Source organism: Pygocentrus nattereri, chromosome 15, assembly GCF_015220715.1.
Source record: "Pygocentrus nattereri isolate fPygNat1 chromosome 15, fPygNat1.pri, whole genome shotgun sequence".
NCBI lineage: Eukaryota > Metazoa > Chordata > Actinopteri > Characiformes > Serrasalmidae > Pygocentrus > Pygocentrus nattereri.
In genome coordinates this window covers 9,273,786-9,292,598 of record NC_051225.1, presented here as the reverse complement: position 1 = coordinate 9,292,598, position 18,813 = coordinate 9,273,786, and the positions used below count along the sequence as shown (strand labels likewise).

At 40.6% G+C, this 18,813-nt stretch overlaps 1 protein-coding gene across 1 annotated transcript in view; it reads right to left on the bottom strand.

Moving 5' to 3' along the window:
• Nucleotides 1–254: 254 nt before the first annotated feature.
• Nucleotides 255–18,813, bottom strand: part of hcn2b (hyperpolarization activated cyclic nucleotide-gated potassium channel 2b) — a 66,666-nt gene continuing 48,107 nt past the window's right edge. Inside the window, exons 5-8 of the mRNA XM_017701393.2 lie at nucleotides 17,230–17,376; nucleotides 16,570–16,810; nucleotides 10,462–10,626; nucleotides 255–5,288 (exon numbers count right to left, since the gene is read on the bottom strand). Coding sequence (XP_017556882.1) covers nucleotides 4,399–5,288; nucleotides 10,462–10,626; nucleotides 16,570–16,810; nucleotides 17,230–17,376 — 1,443 coding nt within the window. The 3' untranslated portion in view covers nucleotides 255–4,398. The remainder of the gene's footprint in view (nucleotides 5,289–10,461; nucleotides 10,627–16,569; nucleotides 16,811–17,229; nucleotides 17,377–18,813) is intronic.

The following is an 18,813-nucleotide window of genomic DNA, read 5'->3' as shown; positions in this document are numbered from 1 at the left end:
TCTGATGAGCTTGTGTCAGTGTCATGTTGTCTTATGAACAGTGCCCCTCTGTAAAATGTTAGACTATTTAAATGTTTTGATTGTATACAACATAAGGAAGAACCTGCATTTCACTATTGATTCCAAACTTTTTATCTGTAGTATATTTCTGATATAAAACTCTAAACTACAGTACATTCAAAGACGTGTAGTGGGAAAAACCTGCTTTTATCCAACCATATCAGGGTGAAATGAGCAAGGAAGAAAGACTCTCACCAAAACCTTCCTCTGTTTATTCAAAGACGGAATCAAACTACAGAACATAAGAAACTGTCCCCAGCCTGAATGCATAGCAAAACTTGTGGCACATTTTCTTCACAATGATCAACAGCAGTTCAGTCAACGTTCTTTGCCTCGGTTGGACAAAACATTAAAAGTTTTTTTTTTATTGCTTCAGACATTTGAATTTGGCAAAGTGTAACACTAGACAATAGAGGAGATCGTCTCTTGGTCTGAGAAAGCCATTATAGTAAGCAGTGTTGTTGGGGGATGGAAGGATTTTGGGGTCTGCCTTGGCAGCCTAAAGTGGTAGATACAGCAACACTGTTGAACTTTCGCAGAAGAGGTTAAGGACAGCTGTTTGAAAAGGTTCGTTTATATGACCAGATAAGTAAAAACAAACCTATATATCGATCACCACCCTTTGATTATTTCATGTCTGGTCCAAACAGCCATTAAGTACAAGTTGCTTATTTTTCAGCATTGGTAAATAAGCGGTAAACATGTAGAAAAGTATACAGAAGCCTCAGCAACTATACGTGTGTATTTAGTGTTTAGTGTTTGTGTTACAGCTTGCATTCTTTTCAGGAGACTCGCTTTCAGTTTTTCAAAGAAATCTGCAAGGATATTTTTCCACACCTCCCAAGTTCAGTCTCAGAAGTTGGTTATATTGTATATACTCTTATATATACTCTGTTTCTCACACTGTAAGTAATCTGAAACACATTCGGTAACGTTGAGGTCTGGACTCTGGACTTCGTTGATTTTGCAAATGTTCAGATTTTTTTGTCCATTTCATTTTGTCAGTAAGGGCTACTTCTCAGCTACACATCCTCTCAGACCCAGAGAGCTGAGTTGTCATCTCACAGTGGCAACAGTGTGTGAAATAGCCCCTGGTATTCCGAGGGCACTCCGTAGTGCACTCTTTCACACATTAACTGACATCTCACAGATTAGCTCTGTTGTCTTCAGTTAGAGAAATGAGCAACAGTCCTGTTTTCCCCCCCAAGTCTCTTGGAAAACTGGGCGAGTTTTCAGATTTACAAATATGTTACAGCATGTAAAGTTTTTCATCTGGGTGTCCTGGGCATAGTTACAGTCGTTAGGCGATGATGGACCAACTGGGTCCAACATCTGCTACAGCGCCACCCCGAGGCAGCTCTAATTAAAGAATACCAAAGACAGAAGTTTGCCGATTGTGGGTAAAGCAGCTAAACAATGACACCATAACATCATAATAAATAACACTTTAAAATAAAGAATAGTTTATTTTCAGGGCCCCCTCAGAATTTTGGTAGGTTAAATAGAGGATCTTGGACCCCCTAGGACCTCCTGTGTTTTGCACCTTGAGTGGAAGGATGGACAGAAATACCGGTGTATTTTTTCAGGTCTGAAGCAAGAGGGAAGCTTGATTTCCTTCCCTGTCTAAGATGAAATTTGTAAGTTCTGTTTATCTGAATGGGTCAGTTTTGATGTCCTCCAGGTCTTGCACAGTTGTTAGAATTTTTCTCTGTATCTTTTAAGAATTTTTTGAACTCCAGTTTTGGAAATGCCTGTTTTTTTTGTCATGTAATTTCCTTTGACTTTCCCCTTTCCTCTGCATGTGGATCATCTAATCACCTCAAAAATATCCCCATAGAAATGAAGAACTTGTACTAAATGGTCATTTTGGCTGGAAATTAATAAATGAGGGGTGGTCTTTGACTTTTGCACCATACTGTAAATAATTACGGGTGGGCAATATGACGCCATTTATTGTTATCATCACATTATATCACAATATGCTTTCCTGAGCATATTGGGGATACTGTCATGACTGGAGAGCATAATGAGCCCTGTGTAACTGGATTTAGCACAGTACATAATGCAAAACACTGAATAAATTCATTGTATCTATAATATTTTTTTCCAGTTTATCAAATCAGAAAATGTCTTGACACGTCTTGATCTCATATTTTGCCATATCGCCCACCCTGGTAAATAATCTGTAACCATATTCCCAGATAAAAGCCACTCTCAAAGGTAATAAACGAGACAAGGCTTGTATAAGCCTCAAACTGGAGGTCTCTTTATAATGTATTGAGAATATAACACACATCAGTCCTCCACAGATGATCCGTCTGGGTAGACAACACATTGATAAATCAGGGGGGTGGGGGACCGGGGGGAGAAACAGCAGGATCAATAAGCGCTTTTCTGGAGCAAGTGACTGAGTGGAAGTGATCTCATTATGCAGCTATTGAGTCAGTTATTCGCTGAAGCTGAACCATAGACAGCAGATGAGCAGGAAAAGACTCGTTGCCTAACTCATCGCAGGAAATAGGTAATCACTAGAAGTGGCTCACGTAATCTCACTCATCCCTCTGTGATGCCAAGGTATGGCTGTGGACAGAGCTAGCTTGGAGCATTTGGTGCCTGACATCCCATGTGACTCTGATAACGCAGACAGGGGAGGGGAAGGGGGGGGGGGGTCTTCACACATTGGATGCTGCTACACTCCCTTCACATGGGAAGTACGTGACTGAATCTGAGAAGCAAGCCTGTGTGAATAACTGCATTAATTCCCGCTGAATATCCACGTGTGAAGTGGAATGTGATCGCATTGAGATGCAGCAGACACTGTGAAAGTGTTGACTAAGTGTTACACCCACCAATAAGAATAGATAAAAATGTATTTACAGTATTGTTACCATTGTTAGCAAATCCTCTCTTCGACTATAGCTCTGTTTTCACTGTAGCTAAGCACAACCATTTTTCATTTGTTTGACAGATACCAAGAGTAACTTATATATAAATCCATCATGGGTCGTAAATATGGGCGAACATTTGAATATATTTGAATATTTAAAACACACACATACAGAGAGAATATGGCTTCTAAGTAGAAATCAAGGCAGTGAAGTTATATTTGTTTCCATCTTTTCATTTAAACACACAGTAACATTGTTTCTTTGTGGCCCAACTTTGGTCTGGAGGGAGGAAAAAAATGAAGGACGTTGCTATCAGTAAGAATGTGCTTCCAGATTGATCAGCTGTCAAATACGCTACTACACTGTCAACAATTAAAAATAAACAACTTATTATTTTATATCAACCATTTACATACAGTCATGTGAGCCGGTCGAAACTAGGGGCACTGTGCGATGGAGGAGTCATAAACTGTGGGTGGTAATTAGCATTAACTAAATTGGTGATTTAAAAAAAAATCTGATAAAAAATATGCAATTTTTTTCATAAAATGCAGTAAGATGAAAACTTTTGGCTAAACTAAGTTGAGAAAATTAAAATAAGCTTTGTAGAAGGTTGACGTAAAATACCAAGACAAAAAATACTCCGTAGCTTTTTGCCTGTTATTTCCTTTAGCAGTTTTAATATTGCTGAATCAAAGGTCAAAAGGCTGTTGTCTAATCAAAAACCACTTGGAAAGAGTCGGCTTTGACAGAGTAATTAGAAGCAGGTCACCCCCCCCTCCCCCACGTGCAGCCCACTCTTCACTGCATCATAAAGTTTTTCGTAAAGAGTCAGCTTCGACAGAGTAATTAGAAGCATGTCGTCCCCCTGCTCCAGGTGCGGCCCACTCTACATCAGGAAGACTTCTGTAAAGAGGTGGCTCCTACATTGTAATCAAAAGCACATTATCCCCCTGTCCTGTTTGCAGCCCATCCTACATTGCATCATAAAGATTTTTGTAAAGAGGTGGCTCCTACATTGTAATCAAAATCACAGCATCTGTCCCCGTCTATGTCAGCCACCCAGGCCACTCTGCATTGCATCATTTGGACTACAGTATGATAGGGAGCAGTTTTTTCTATTTTACTTGCAATGTTTGAGAATACAACCACAATAAAGAAAGCAATTATGAAGAGAGGCAAACTGTGTGGGAGAAAGCTACATTGATGTTTATGCTTGTGGGTACAACGGAAACATCTCAGTGATGTTTGAATCTTCAAATGTACAGACTTTGTATGGTTAATAGTTGTCAAGTCGTAGGTATAGTCACCTCCCCTTGTCACCAATCACACTGCGTACATTCTTAGAGTAAGTTCCAGGGTCTGACAAGGAGTGGAGAAACGTACTTGCTGAAGGAAGAAACACCCAGCTAAAGCACACAGCCAGCATCCCCCCAGCTCTGTCACAAGGTCACAAATTGGAAGATAATCTAGATCTGACGTGATGGTCCGTGTCTGGAAGGCTGATTACTGAATCCTTCTTGGGCAGTACAGAGTCCTGGCTTGGCTTCATTTGGGGCAGAGAGGCAGGCGGGAATGCCCCCATAGACATCTGGTGCGGAAGCGTCATCCTTGGAAGAATGGCAGCCCGGAAACTTGTAGGTCCCGAGAGATTCTGAGGGGGTCCGATGGAAGTGGAGGACACTCGGGTGGATTGGGGCGGGCTGGGGGCAGCCGGCTGCACCACTTCGTGTGGCAGAGATGGCTGGGAGGCCGAGAGGGCTCGGACGTCCTGGGTTATTGTGCTCCTGGGGGCTGCTGCTCGGTGCGTGGGGCTGGGGACGTGCTGCTGCACCAAGGACAGTTGGGACCCTGAGGGGGCACCCATGGGGCTGGAGCTGTACTGGAACGTTCGGCCAGCTGTGGCCAAGGGGCTCTGTATGGGCGTCCCCACAAGGGCAGAGGCCAGAGCTCCAGTAGAGAATTGGGAACCCGGAGGCGTCTGCTGGGTCCCGGGACTGGCAAGACTCTGGACCACTTGGAAGCGCCGCACCATGCGAGGGGACTGGAGTGCTCCATGACCTGTCAGAGGGTTTGCCATCTGCGGGCAAAAGCTCATGGCCACAGCCTGCTGCAGGGTGGCAATGGCAGAGCTGGTGGGTGGCTGGCTAGAAGGAGGGAACATGGTCCCATGGGTGGAGGGAGTGGCTGACATGGCCCGTGGCCTCTGCAAGTCCACCAGCTTTACCATCTCCCGGTCGTACTTCACAATCTCCTGAATCAACTCATTCTCACGGTTATTGAAGACTCCAGAATTTAGGTCGTGCTGGACTTTGTGCATCAGGATGGAGTTCTTCTTGCCTGAAAGAAGGAGAAAGAGTAAATAGAGTTCAGTTTTGCCTGTGCCTCGTTGTACTCAAATACTACATATATAGGGTGTCCATACATTGTTCTTCACTGGCTGCATATGCCATTTCTGGTATAAAATTGATGTGAGCAGAAACGCTTGTTCAAAGGTGAGAAATAGCAGCAGGTACTGTATATGCATAAGGGCAGGATGCAATTGAAGCATACTTACCACCCCATAAGATGGTCATTTCACATAATGAGTCCAAGCTAAAGGACCACTTCAGAGCATGTAATATTATCAATATAAGATAAAGGAACTGGTTTAACTGCATATTAAAGTAAAAAAAATCTATGAATAAATCAAAATCATAATGTTAAACACAATACAAAACTGTCATTATGAAAAAGTAGGCTAAATATCAAAACTATCAGTTCAGAATGCCACATTATGAACACTGTGAAATTAACTGATTTGACTGCACTAGTAATTGGTAGATAACTGCGCACATATACAATCTAAGAAAACACCAATGTCAGATCAGACTTGGTATCTATCGACTGGCACTCGGATCGGATCAGATTGGGTGGCAAAAAAGACAACTTTAATTGAATTGTAGAGATTTGAATTATAAAGAACATCTTATGCATTAAACTAATGCAGAATAGTCTGCCAACCAAAAATATCCAACCAACAGCTGTCCTGTGGTCTAAACTTACCACTGATGAGGCCCTAGAAACAGCAGAACTGATAACAAGGTCGAACACACTGAAAAGACTGTAAGCATCATGCAGTCTTGAAGTATATATGCACAATTTTTAACCAATAAGTTTGAATAAAGTCAATGTTTAATACAGCTCAGTGAATTCCAGCGTGGTAATGTGATAAGATGCCACCTGTGCAATAAGTCCAGTTGTGAAATTTCCTCACTACTCAATATTCCAGTCAACTGTCAGTGGTATTATAACAAAGTGGAAGCGACTGGGAATGACAGCAACTCAGCCACGAAGTGCTAGGCCACATAGAATGACAGAGTGGAGTCAACGGATGCTGAGGCGCATAGTGAGCAGAGGTCTCCAACTTTCTGCAGTCAATCACCACAGACCTCCAAACTTTATGTGGCCTTCAGATTAACAGCACAGAGAGATTAAGAACAGCATAGAGAGCTTCATGGAATGGGTTTCCAAGCCTTACATCACCAAGCATAATGCAAAGCGTCAAATGCAGTGGTGTAAAGCGCCGTCACGAGACTCTAGAGCAGTGGAGACGTGTTCACTGAAGTGACCAATCATGCTTTTCCGTCTAGCAATCCAATGGATGAGTCTGGGTTTGACAGTTGCCAGGAGAACAGTACTTGTCTGCCTGCATTGTGCCAAGTGTAAAGTTTGGAAGAGGGTGGATTATGGTGTGGGGTTGTTTTTCAGGAATTGGGCTCGGCCCCTTAGTTCCAGTAAAAGGAACTCTTAATGCTTCAGCAGACCAAGGGATTTTGGACAATTTCATGCTCCCAACTTTTCTAGGAACAGTTTGGGGATGGCCCCTTCTTGCTCCAACATGACTGCACCAGTGCACAAAGCAAGGTCCATAAAGACGTGGATGAGAGAATTTGGTGTAGAAGAACTTGACTGGCCTGCACAGAGTCCTGACCTCAACCCAACAGAAAACCTTTGGGATAAATTAAAGCGGAGACAGTGGGACTTCACTCAAGTTCATATGCGTGTGAAGGCAGACGAGTATATAATTTAGAAAATATAGTGTTCTTGTACATTCATAAGTTTCCAAATTTACAACAAGTAGGTTAGACTTAAAACTGCTAATCCAGACATAAATATGGTAAACGTGTGTATGGTGAAATGGCTGCTAAAATCTGCTATTTTCAACAGCTTGACTTATAACAATAGAAGAACGCTTTTAGGTGATACATAGAACTATTTTCAAAAAGGCTCTATTTAGAGCCATGGTGTAAAATGGTCCAAAGTACCATTTAAGCATGCACATGGTTCTTTGAGTGTTCATGGTTCTATACAGAAACATTGTCTTTACTAAAGAACCCCTGAAAAACCATCTTTTGTGTAGTGGATGAATCAGTTGTTCATGTTGTGATTTGCAATGATAAGTTCTGATATTTGCTGTCATCCTTTTATTTCAGTCTCTGGTAAAACACGGCAAGCCATCTCCAAGGCTACAGAAGTACTTGCAAACATGTACTATGTAACCATGGTCTAGATTTCACTATTACTAGACGATTGTTATTGCTCTACTTTTATTGCTTTTCCACTGCTTAGCAGACCAGGACTAGGTGAAATTCAGCCTGTGGCTTTAGTGAAACAACATTCAAATAACTAAAACAAAATTCAAATGCAGTCTTGCTTGAGGTTCATGTGTTTACAGGGATGTTAATTCCCTCAGAGTCAGCAGACTGCCTGTTTTTACTGATGCAAATATCACTTCTCTTCAGCTCTTGACAAGTCATCTAGTCCTATGTGCAGCAGGTGCCCCACCCAGAGCAGCAGGAACAGACTGGGGTGCTTTTTTCCCTATTTTTTGCTGAGTCATTGTGCTGCCAATACTAACATGAGAGGGAGCATGTGGCTGTAGCCCACCCACCGCTCCCGCTGCTGAGAGAAAGCAATTCTCCATCTGAAATGACCTACCTCCCGCAGACAAGAGCCTGAGCGTCTCTCCCTATCTCGATCATCTACCCAGCCCTCTGACATGTCCCACTCTGCTTAGAAATAACACTGCAGGGGATCCAGTCCCTCTGCAGCCATCTTTCTGTCCTTTTAAGTAAACAGAGCAACAGCTAGTAGCGCGTTCTGGAACTTGTGCACCAAGGTTTGCTTCAGGTGTGCTTGTTTTGAACGTCACATCCCTGGTTGTATTTATTTCAGTCATCTTGCTGATCCAAAGTATCACTGTCATATCTTCATGACAGCCGCCAAGACCATCCAACCAAACCAGGTATCCAATTTTATCACAACCTTGCTAATACATGCCCCTACAGACTCTCCTAATGCCAAATAACCAAAGGCAGAGCTCGCGTTGCAGGATGAGCTGTTGCAGTGTCTGGAATCCCAACTCATCTGATAGCTGAACGGATCATGTATGGAATGTGGCTGCCATGGCAACAGCGGCCGTGCGGGTCCTCTGTAAACAGCGGAGGTGGTCATGTGACTGGGAGTGACATCAGCAGCACACTGACCTTGGAAGAGGCGCAGAAGATGTAGAGGGAGGAGGAGGGGGGCACGGAGGCTTAACAAATGACATGTTTACATACTGTCACCACCAGATTTCAATTGCAGGAATAAATGAATGGCAAAGGAGATTTTACTCCTCCAATGACAGAAACTAAAGAAAAGACTGTTATTGTCATTAAATGAAATCTAATTGTATCACCTTTTGCTATGCACATATACAAACACTTAAGTTGAAGCATATATTGATACACTGGTAGTCAAAAAGAACTGCTCAGACATGGGTCATACACTGACGGCTAGTGACTGTTGTGAACTTGTAAGATATTAACCATTTTTTGAAAAGTATGAGTGATCATACAAAACATGGACTATGTATTTTCAGTGATGGTTATAATTATACTAGTTGCATAAAAGTTTAACTGTGTAAAGCTTAGGTGAGGGGTGTGAAAATTATAAGCAAAACTGTATTCCTTTTTTTTACTAAAAGGATGACCAAAAAAAGACTACTCAAGATTCCACACTCATTAACAGTCAGGGTGAGGTTTGAATAGTAGGGAGTGCAGGTGAAGATAAGACCAGCACAGTTAGTCCAGATAGGGTCGCAGTAGCAGTTGAGAGGGCAAAGAATGCCAGATGAACCTGTCCCCTGCAACTTCCTCCAGCTCATTCCCAGGAACCCCAAGCCATTCCCAGGCCAACTTGGAGATATAATCCCTCTAGCGGGTCCTAGGACGACCCCGGGGGGTCTTGTCCCAGTAGGCCATGCCTAGTACACCCCCACCAGGAGGCTTCCAGGGGGCATCCAGATGAAATGCCTGAACCACGTCAGCTGGCTCCTCTCAATGCGGAGGAGTAACAGCTCTACTCTGAGCTACTCCCAGATGACCGAGCCCTTCACCCTATCAAATAGAGTGTAGCCCGCCACCCTGCAAAGAAAGCTCATTTCTGCCGCTTATATTCGCAATCTCATTCTTTTGGTCATTACCCACAGCTCATGACCATAGGTGAGGGTCAGGATGTTGACTGACTGGTAAACAGAGAGCTTTGTTTTATGGCTCAGATCCTTCTTCACAACTACAGTCGATCAGTACGATCCCTATTCCCATCATTCGTGAACAAGACCCCAAGATACTTAAACTCCTCCACCTGGGGCAAGTCCTTTTCTCTTACCTGGAGTGGGCATGCCATCCTTCTCCAGGCTAAAATCATAACTCTGCATACCAACTGCTTCACACTGCAAACCGCTCCAGTGAGTGCTGGAGGCATCCATGAGACGCCACCCTCCAGCCTCTACATATAATGCCCTCCTTATCCCAGCTAGGCCTTCACACTCTGTCCATGAATATCATGAACAGGAGTGGAGACAAGGCACAATCCTGGCGGGGTCCAACGCTAACACTGAAAGAGTCACTTAATGCTGAGTATTCAAATACAGCTCTCATTCTGTGAGCACAGAGATTGAATGGGCCGGAGTAGTTGCCTCAGCACCTCATACTCCCTGGGAACATGGTCATAAGCCTTCTCCAAATCCACAAAACACATGTAGACTGGGTTGGCAAACTCCCATGCCCCCTCAACAAACTGTGAGAGGGTGAAAAGCTGGTCCGTTGTTCCACAGCTGGGACGGAATCCGCATTGTTCAAGTTCAATTGCCCTTCCTGGATCGGGGCCTTGTCATGGCAGAAGGGCTTGTGTGGTCTAGGGATCTTCAGAGCTAAGTCGTTGGGAGCATTAAGGTCCAGCATGGGGGAGCGGTGCAGCACCGTATAGGCAGTGGGAGATTGCAGGGAGGCCCTTGATGGCCTAGGTCCATGCGACAGAAACTGGCTCTTGATAAGTGAGGTGGTCATGAAGGCTAAATGAGAACCTACACAATACTGATATACACATATTGTCTTCATTTTTAAAAAATAAAGGGATCAAGTAAAGGTTTTTCAGATAGCTAGATAAACAGACAGAGAGACAGACCGACATTTGCACATATTCTTACCTATCCGGTCCAGTCTGTCAATGGCCACCGTCTCGAAGGCTCTCCTCATCATGGGATACTCCTCCAGAACTTCATTGAAGTTGTCCACAGACAGTGAATAGAGGCGGCAGTAGGTATCTGCTCGCACGCTGGCCGTGCGCCTCCCACGTGTTAGCAGACAAATCTCTGATAGAGCCAGAGTAATCAAAAAAGTGGGAAAGATTATGATACAGGTCTACACCAAATCACAATAACCATCCATCACATCACTGTTTAAAGACACACTACAGTTCAAAAGTTTGCAATCAACATGACATTGGAATCACTGTTTCCTACATATAAAACCAGATTTACTGCAGTTACATTATTTTAGAATTATTTTAATATGATACTAATAATTAAGAATGACATTATAATCAGAGTGCTTTGCATTTGGAAAATGGTGATTGAATTTTGAAGTGGAAAACCTGACAAGAACTTTTATTTTTTTATTGTATAATTGTAATATTACATTCTATATTATGCTATTTTGAATAGTACTGCACACATATCGCAGAAGAATGCAACCTAAAGCCATATCTTTTTATAATTTTATATATTTTATGGTATGAATTTGCACTTATTTATTGTATTGTGTTGTATTGCACTGTTCTGTGTTCAACTCTGTTCCTTTTTCTCTGGGTATCAACAGTGACTTTTTATTTCTAGCAGTATCTGAGCTCAGAACGGTCTTTCTCTCTAACCTATTGGTAACTAGCAAAGATACTTTCTCTAGATAGACAAAGCACTTCTTGTAAGTCACTCTAGATAAGAGTGTCTGCTAAATGCTGTAAATGAATTTATGTACATGTATGTACAGTGTGTACATGTACGTACACTGCTTATACAACTTCAAATTTGTGTTCATAAACTGGATAACCAATTCCAGTTCTGCTTAAAATAACATTAAAGGGTTAGTTTCCCAGGATCACAAGATGCTACAGCAAGGATCACTTTGATCACAGTCTCCAGTAATTAAGATCTCAATGCTACTTTACAGAAATAGGCTTCAGAATACCCCTACACTGGCATGTAACAGCCTGCCCTGTTTTTCTGCTGCACATTAATTAATACCCCTCATTATCTTCAGCATCAGAGTAGCCAAACCCTGTAGGGGTTACAGACCTATGCACCTCTGGAGATACTGCTGCCTTACCCAAGCCTGCTCCTCAGGGCTGCTTCTTGCTATAAGTAGTATAAGCAGTTGCTTAGGGCCCCTGTGCCACCAGGGTGCCTCGCAAGTAGGTTGCTTTGTTTGTTTGTTTGCTTGCTTAATATTGTTTTGCTTTGTATTGTTTTCTTTTTATACATGTATATATGCATATACATCTAGAGTAAGAGATGGAAAAGTTCTAAGATACAAGTTGTTAGGCTAACTTACATTAAATTGCCTGCTAGCTTGCTGACTGATAAATATTGCTGAAAATAGTGTCCAAATGGCTGGTCAAGTCAACTGAATGAAGACAATACAGAAATAATTATAATCGGTAGTGAAGCAAAGAGGAAAAAGGTGTATGACAAGACTTGGAAATCTGGCTCTAAAACTAAAAACTGAAATTAGGAATCAAGGTGTAACTCTAGACTCTGAGTTAACAAGTACAACAAACTTGAGCAAAATGCAGTAGCAAGAATATTAACAAGGACTAGAAAACAAGATCATATTAAAAGAGTTTTGGCATCACTGCACTGGCTGCATATTCCCTTTAGAATCAACTATGAAATGTTATTACTAGTTTTTAAATCTCTTAATGGTTTAGCACCTTATTGCTTTTCTGACTGCCTGACTGATTACATTCCAAATCGAGCTTTAAGATCATTTAGTGCCTTCTTCATTTTCCAAGTGTGAAACTAGAGCGAGGAGGGCAGCGCTCTGTTTTTATGCACCAAACATCTAAAACACAGTACCAGTGAACACTTGTCAGGCTCTCTGTTATTAAAACCAGTTAAAAAGCATATTTCTTTGCTGGAATATTACTTTTATTTTCTTGTTAGCTGTTGTCTTTAAACATGATTTTTAAATGTTTTATACTTTCATCTTGTGTATTTTATGTTTAAACACTGTTTATATATCACCTTTTCTGTAGCTTTATTTTTTGCAATTTGTATTATTTATTTTTTAAAATAACATTTTTTTGGGGGGCAGTCATGGGTTGGGGGTCAGGGAATCAGCATTATGACTGGAAGGTCAGTGGTTCAATTCCTTGAGCTGACAGGACGTGACTGAGGTGCCCTTTAGCAAGGCACCTAACGCCCGGGCACTGTGGATAGGGCTGCGCACTGCTCAGGCCAAGTGTGCTCACTGCCCCCTAGTGTGTCTCATCACTAGTGTGTATGTGGTGTTTCACTGCACAGATGGGTTAATCTCCATTGTGGGACTTATAAGGGTCACTTAATTAATCAATTTTTAATTAAAATTTTTCTCTCATTATATTATTTCAGAAAACATCCCCTTGTTTGTTACACTCTGAATATTAAAAAGCCAATATATCAAGTGGTCCTTGTATGTCTAAGACATTTTAGTGTCTTTATCTTCGCATTTATTACACTTTTCTCTTGACCCAAATATCAAACGATTAAGTCTTCTTCATTCTTGTATACAAAACAATAGAGTTTAGGTAGTTGGAGGATTTCGCTTCAGGCTCTCAAATGTTCAGAACCGGCCCTGCTGCTCTGGTACCTCTGTTCTCCCTGAGAGGAGGCAAGGTCAGGGAGGCGATATACTGTGCTGAAAAGAGCCAGCTCAATTATCACACAGTCAAGAGGATGCTCTACAAGTGGAATCCACGCAGCCAGAGATGTGGCCCTGCTTCAAAGTGAGCGCTGGCACAGCTCACTGTCATTGAAGTTGATGTTACTGCTGCTAGCAAAAGTCTTTGGAGGGAACAAAGTCTTCTGTGGATGCAAGTTGTCAAGCGGAATAAACATTTGATTATAGATCATGACTGTATCTCAATTAGTGGAACTTTCTTGGAAGGACTTGGGTGTATGGTTGCCAGGTTCTTAAGAAGATCAGCACCATGTATTAACCCACAGAAGTTATGATTTTACTTTTGATGTACTATTCAAATGTAAGTGTATAATAGCATATTTAATTCTGTTGTAAGTTACACAATGAATTATGTTTACATATTATTTACTTCCTAAATCAATAGGATTAACAGAGTCTGTTTGTTTCCATGCCAAAACAACACAAAAAAAACAACTCTATGCACAAAATTGTTAAATTCAAATCATAATAAAATACATGTTTCTCAACTTGCACATACAATTGTGGTATCTACTGAACATTTACTGCCTGTACATTTGGCAGAATTTCTCTGCTCGCTTCACTGAGCTACAAAGTGAGAAATAATTCATATTAAATTTAACTAGTTTGAGGAATGAAAACAGAAAAATTGGAAACAGTATTTTACTGGAGGTTTAACTGTCACAAAGCCCTTACTGAGCAAAAGAAATAGACAAAAAAGACATTTGGTGTTCTCAGAACAATGGACTGTTCGCCTCAGGGTCCACACTTGGAATTCAATGTGTTTGGGATTACTTGAACCATGAGAGGCAGAAAGTGCAACCAACTTCTAAGACTGAAATGAGATGTGGAAAATACTCCTGTAGATTTCTATGAAAACTAAAAAAAAGTTCCCCAAAAAGAATGGAAGTTGTAATAAAGGTAACAAATGGGCACATTAAATACTGGGTTTGAAAAAAGGAAACTATATTTAGTTGTTCAGGCTTTTGCGTAATTTTCTCTTAAACATGTGTTTTGTGTTTTTTTCTGACACTGAAAAATGAATAACTATTGGCTGTTTTGACTGGAAATGAAAAAAAATGAAGGGTCTCTAATTTTTGCATAATACTATAACTACATAGGACAGAAAATCCTATGATTGTTTACATATAACGTTAAGTTGAGGGTCATGTGCCATCAAATTCACTTAAAGCTGAACACCTTGCGTGTTATGCCGGCTTAGAACCAGAGAGCCAGATCAAGTGCTTTACATTGCTACAAAGCCCTTCATTCTATGGAAAGTAATAAGAAGGGCTGCCAGAGGGGAATATTAACATATGACCTTGAACATCTGCATGAGGCCATGCATGTGTCTGTGTATGTGTGTGTGTGTGTGTGTGTGTCTGTCCATCAGATGTGATATTTACAGTTCAGAGGAGATTAATGATGCTTGTTGCCTATAGAAGGAAACTACCGTGTGTGAAGCTTTCTGACTCAAGCTTGTTTCACATTTATCTCTGTATGAAGTGTAAGGCTATTCTGAAATATGCATGTTTTAAATTCATGTTTCACATAAATGTGTTTTTCCATTTTATTTCATCTTTCTGCAGACCCCCTATGGCCATTCATTTCATAAATATAATGAATTAAAAGACTTTTTCTGTTCTCAGACACTGTCGGCTCTCTGTGAGTGAAACGTGACCGTGTTGGGCTGCTAGTGAACAATGAGGGGTGGAATTGGAGCGATTCTCATGCTGTGAAAACAGTGCACTTCTTTCCACAAACATGGTTGTGCTGAGACGAAATAGAAATTAAAACAATAAAAACAATTTTATAGAAGGTGACTTGCTTGCTCACCTAAGAAGATGAAAATCCCATTCATTTCTGGCTTTGTAAATCATACAGATTACCATCAAAATATGTTCCTTCAGTGTTACTGAGAAAAATGGAGAGTTTCATGGATGAATGTTCTCCGAAACAGGAATAAACAGCATTTCTGGCTACTGTGAAAAAGCTTTAAAGGTGTTCCCAGAGAAAGTGAAGCCATCAGATTGTTTTGTTTGAAGTGCAGGCAAGACATTGTAATTAAAGAAGAGCCATGGAAAATTAGGCTGGCATCCTAATTAAGTCCTACTCAGAGATGCACTGTAAAGGTTGGCTACCTAATGCTCTGATGGTTTACTGAATAGGGGAATCTCCACGGCTGACATTACAAATTGCACTGTCATCGCCATCCGGCTGGACTAATTAGGTGTTATTAATCGCCCTTGTGTGCTCTGTGGCCTTGCTTTGGCATCCCTGGCTGCTGGCCCATTCACAGCCGGAATGAACTCCTGCTCCTTCTTGGGCTGTGCCCTAAACACTCTGGAAAAGCGGTTTTCTGGATCAACAGCGCAGACCCCACCAAATGTGTATGGATGAATGGCCCCTTAAAGTGGAACAAAGCTCGCTGGAGGGAGACACTAAGGAGTCATGTGGAAATGTCAGCATTGTTTTTCTCTCTGTCTCATTATTGGTGTACTGCGTGCGGTTCAGAAAAAGTGGAGGTGGGAACAAAAGCAAGACGTGACAGTCAAAACAGTTATTGTCATTTGAAGCTCACCAAAGCTCTACTATTATTTTCATTGAGCCCGAAAATATGAAATAACGAGAACATGATGGTGTCCTAGTCAGTACTACAGGAACTAAATATATAATTAAGAACTTTCTAACAGTGGGAGTATTTTTATCTCAGTCATGCTGTCAGCCAGATCACTGGCTAGTTTGCAAATTAAACCAAATTAAATTCAATTGCAGATTTATTATTAAGGGGTATTCAAAGGCCCCCAAACTAGCAATTACTATATTATTTGTCATATTATATATTATTCTGCTGGTCAGCACTGCATCCTTCGGCTTCATCAGTTCGACAGAATTCACTATTTTGTGTTCATTTTTTTTCCATTAGTGTTCACTTACTACAATACCCAGCATGCATTACACACATACCTCCTACACCCATTTGAAATTCCCCCCATGGTGTTAAAACAAGGCACTGATGTAGAGGCTAACAGAAACATGATAATCGGTTTCCTAGCAGTAGCATTAGCTAGCATTCTTCTGTGGGAATAAAGTATCTGTCCCAAAAATAGTTGTAGTTTTTCAAAAGTTCCTCCTACCTTCAAGAAATCTCATTAGAACACAGTGTGCCTTGCCTTTAACCGAGAAACATTTACTTTAGAGACTATTTTACCACTGTGAGTGATGAGTATGGCATGTTAACAACAGTGATGGTTATATTTTTTAATTTGGCTGGATTTAGGATTTAATTAAGACTTAGTCAGTAACTACTACAAAACTAAACTCTGAGTTCTCTTAATCTTTACCTCCAAAGTAAGAGCCATCAGATAATTTCATGCCTATGCTGCCTTTGGTAAGGACGCTCACAACCCCATGCTGGATGAAGTACATCTTTTTGCCGATGGTTCCTTCCCGAATGATATAATCCCCTGGCTGGAAGACCTCAAAGCGGAGCTTTGTCAACATGGCCGTGACAAAATTGGGGTCAGCATTGGCGAATAGCGGCATGGAGGCCACCAGCTTGCGGCAGTTGAAGTTAACAATTTCCTGAGAGGAAGAGTCATTGTTGAGCAAAATTAGTATGTTAAGGTAAAGTCATACAGAGGCCAATTCAACTTTATTACACAAGTAGGATATTCAGTCAGTCAACAGCACAAAAATAATTGCTACCATAGTATATTTACCATAAACCAATATATCCTCGCTGTTATACCAAAACCTCCTATCTCTGAAATGATAACTGTACAGGCTTTAATGTATGTTAATGTAAAAAGATTTTATTTTTGAGTCATCTTTATTGGTTCATGTATTATAAATTCAAAAAGGTAGCAGGTGTTCATTTCTTACAGTTGAACACATTTATAGCAGCAGAAACAACTTTCATTAGAAAGCAATCATTACATTAAAAAGCTCATTTCTACTAGTTAGACCTTCTAATTATCTGAATGATGAATGTAGAATTTTACCTCTCTCAGTGGCTCATTTAGCTCCTCCAAAATACTCTCCTCATCAAACATCTTGCCCTGGTATCTGTGCTCATAGTAATCGTGAATCTTCTGCCGGAAGTCCGCTGGAAGTTTGTGAAAGGACATGTACTGTTCCACTTGTTTGTACTGAGGAGAACAAGAAGAAAACAGAAACATAGCATGAAGGTTAATCAGCTGTACATAGCATGTTTCATAGGAATCATCCCTTCTGAATGTCAGAGCAGCAGCTTGTCATTTTCTATCTAACGTTCACTTGGGCAAGAAGCCTTCTGCTGATGATCATTAGACAAAGCTACATAATTAAAAAGACAACCCTGCTTTTCTGTATGGGCTTTGTTGCTATTTTAGAAGGCATCAGAGTGGGTTATTTATGGTAGATGTGGTAGACTCTAAAGCATGTGAGATTCTGACGTTGGCAAAGCAGACGTACGCAAATGAAGAAAGTGTTTTTCTATTTCTGTTACCCTACTGAATAGTTAAACACCTACCATTTGCTAGTGTACTTTGACTTTATGCCTTGGACAAAGACCTAATATACCACACTGCTCTGTAAAAAGTGGAACAGGGCAAAAGTTTATTTTAAGCATTTTTGAGGTTTGAACTGGTGTAAAATTTTGCTTTTGTTCGTGTAATCTATGTTTGTATTTCTTTGAGTAGAATAAAAGTAATGAAATTGCTTAGTACCATATGAATTCAGTTTTTAAAAAGTATTTTAAGTGTATGCAGGTACTTCACACAATGCTCTCATATATACATACATATATCTATATCTACCTACGCTATATTGCCAGAAGTATTCGCCCGTCTGCCTTCACACACATATAATCCCAATCACTTTCACTTTGTTATAATACCACTGACAGTGGACTGTGGAATATTTAGTAGCGAGGAAATTTCACAACTGGACTTGTTGCCCAGGTGGCGTCCGATCACGGTACCACGCTGGAATTCACCGAGCTCCTGAGAGCGACCCATTCTCTCACTAATGTCTGTAGAAGCAGTCTGCAGGCCTAGGGGCTTGGTTTTACACACCTATGGCCATGGAAGTGATTGGAACACCTGAATTCAATGATTTGGATGGGTGAGTGAATACTTTTGGAAATATAGTGTATATATATATATATATATATATATATATATATATATATATATATATATATATATATATATGAGATGAAATGACATGAAAATCTCATATCATGATTATCATGACCAAAATCACGATTGTCGGTATTATTGCGATATTATTCAAATGTGTTGAAAAGTAAAATAAATAAATAAATAGGTGCTGATGCACAAACTGAAACTCGTTTCACCAACTTTTAAATGAACACAAATAGAACCGGCGGCAATGTGATTTTTCGTTTGCATAAACATTAAAAAAATATAGTCAATACATTTGTAGTATTACTTTCGTATTATTTAAAATAATAATTGTAATACTCTGTAAACAAAAAACTCTGTAATAGTACAACAACTTTACTGGAGGTTTAAATGAACAAAACCTTAAATAAATCAAATGTGCATATCAAAGCAGCATAACCACTCTAAACACAACAAAGT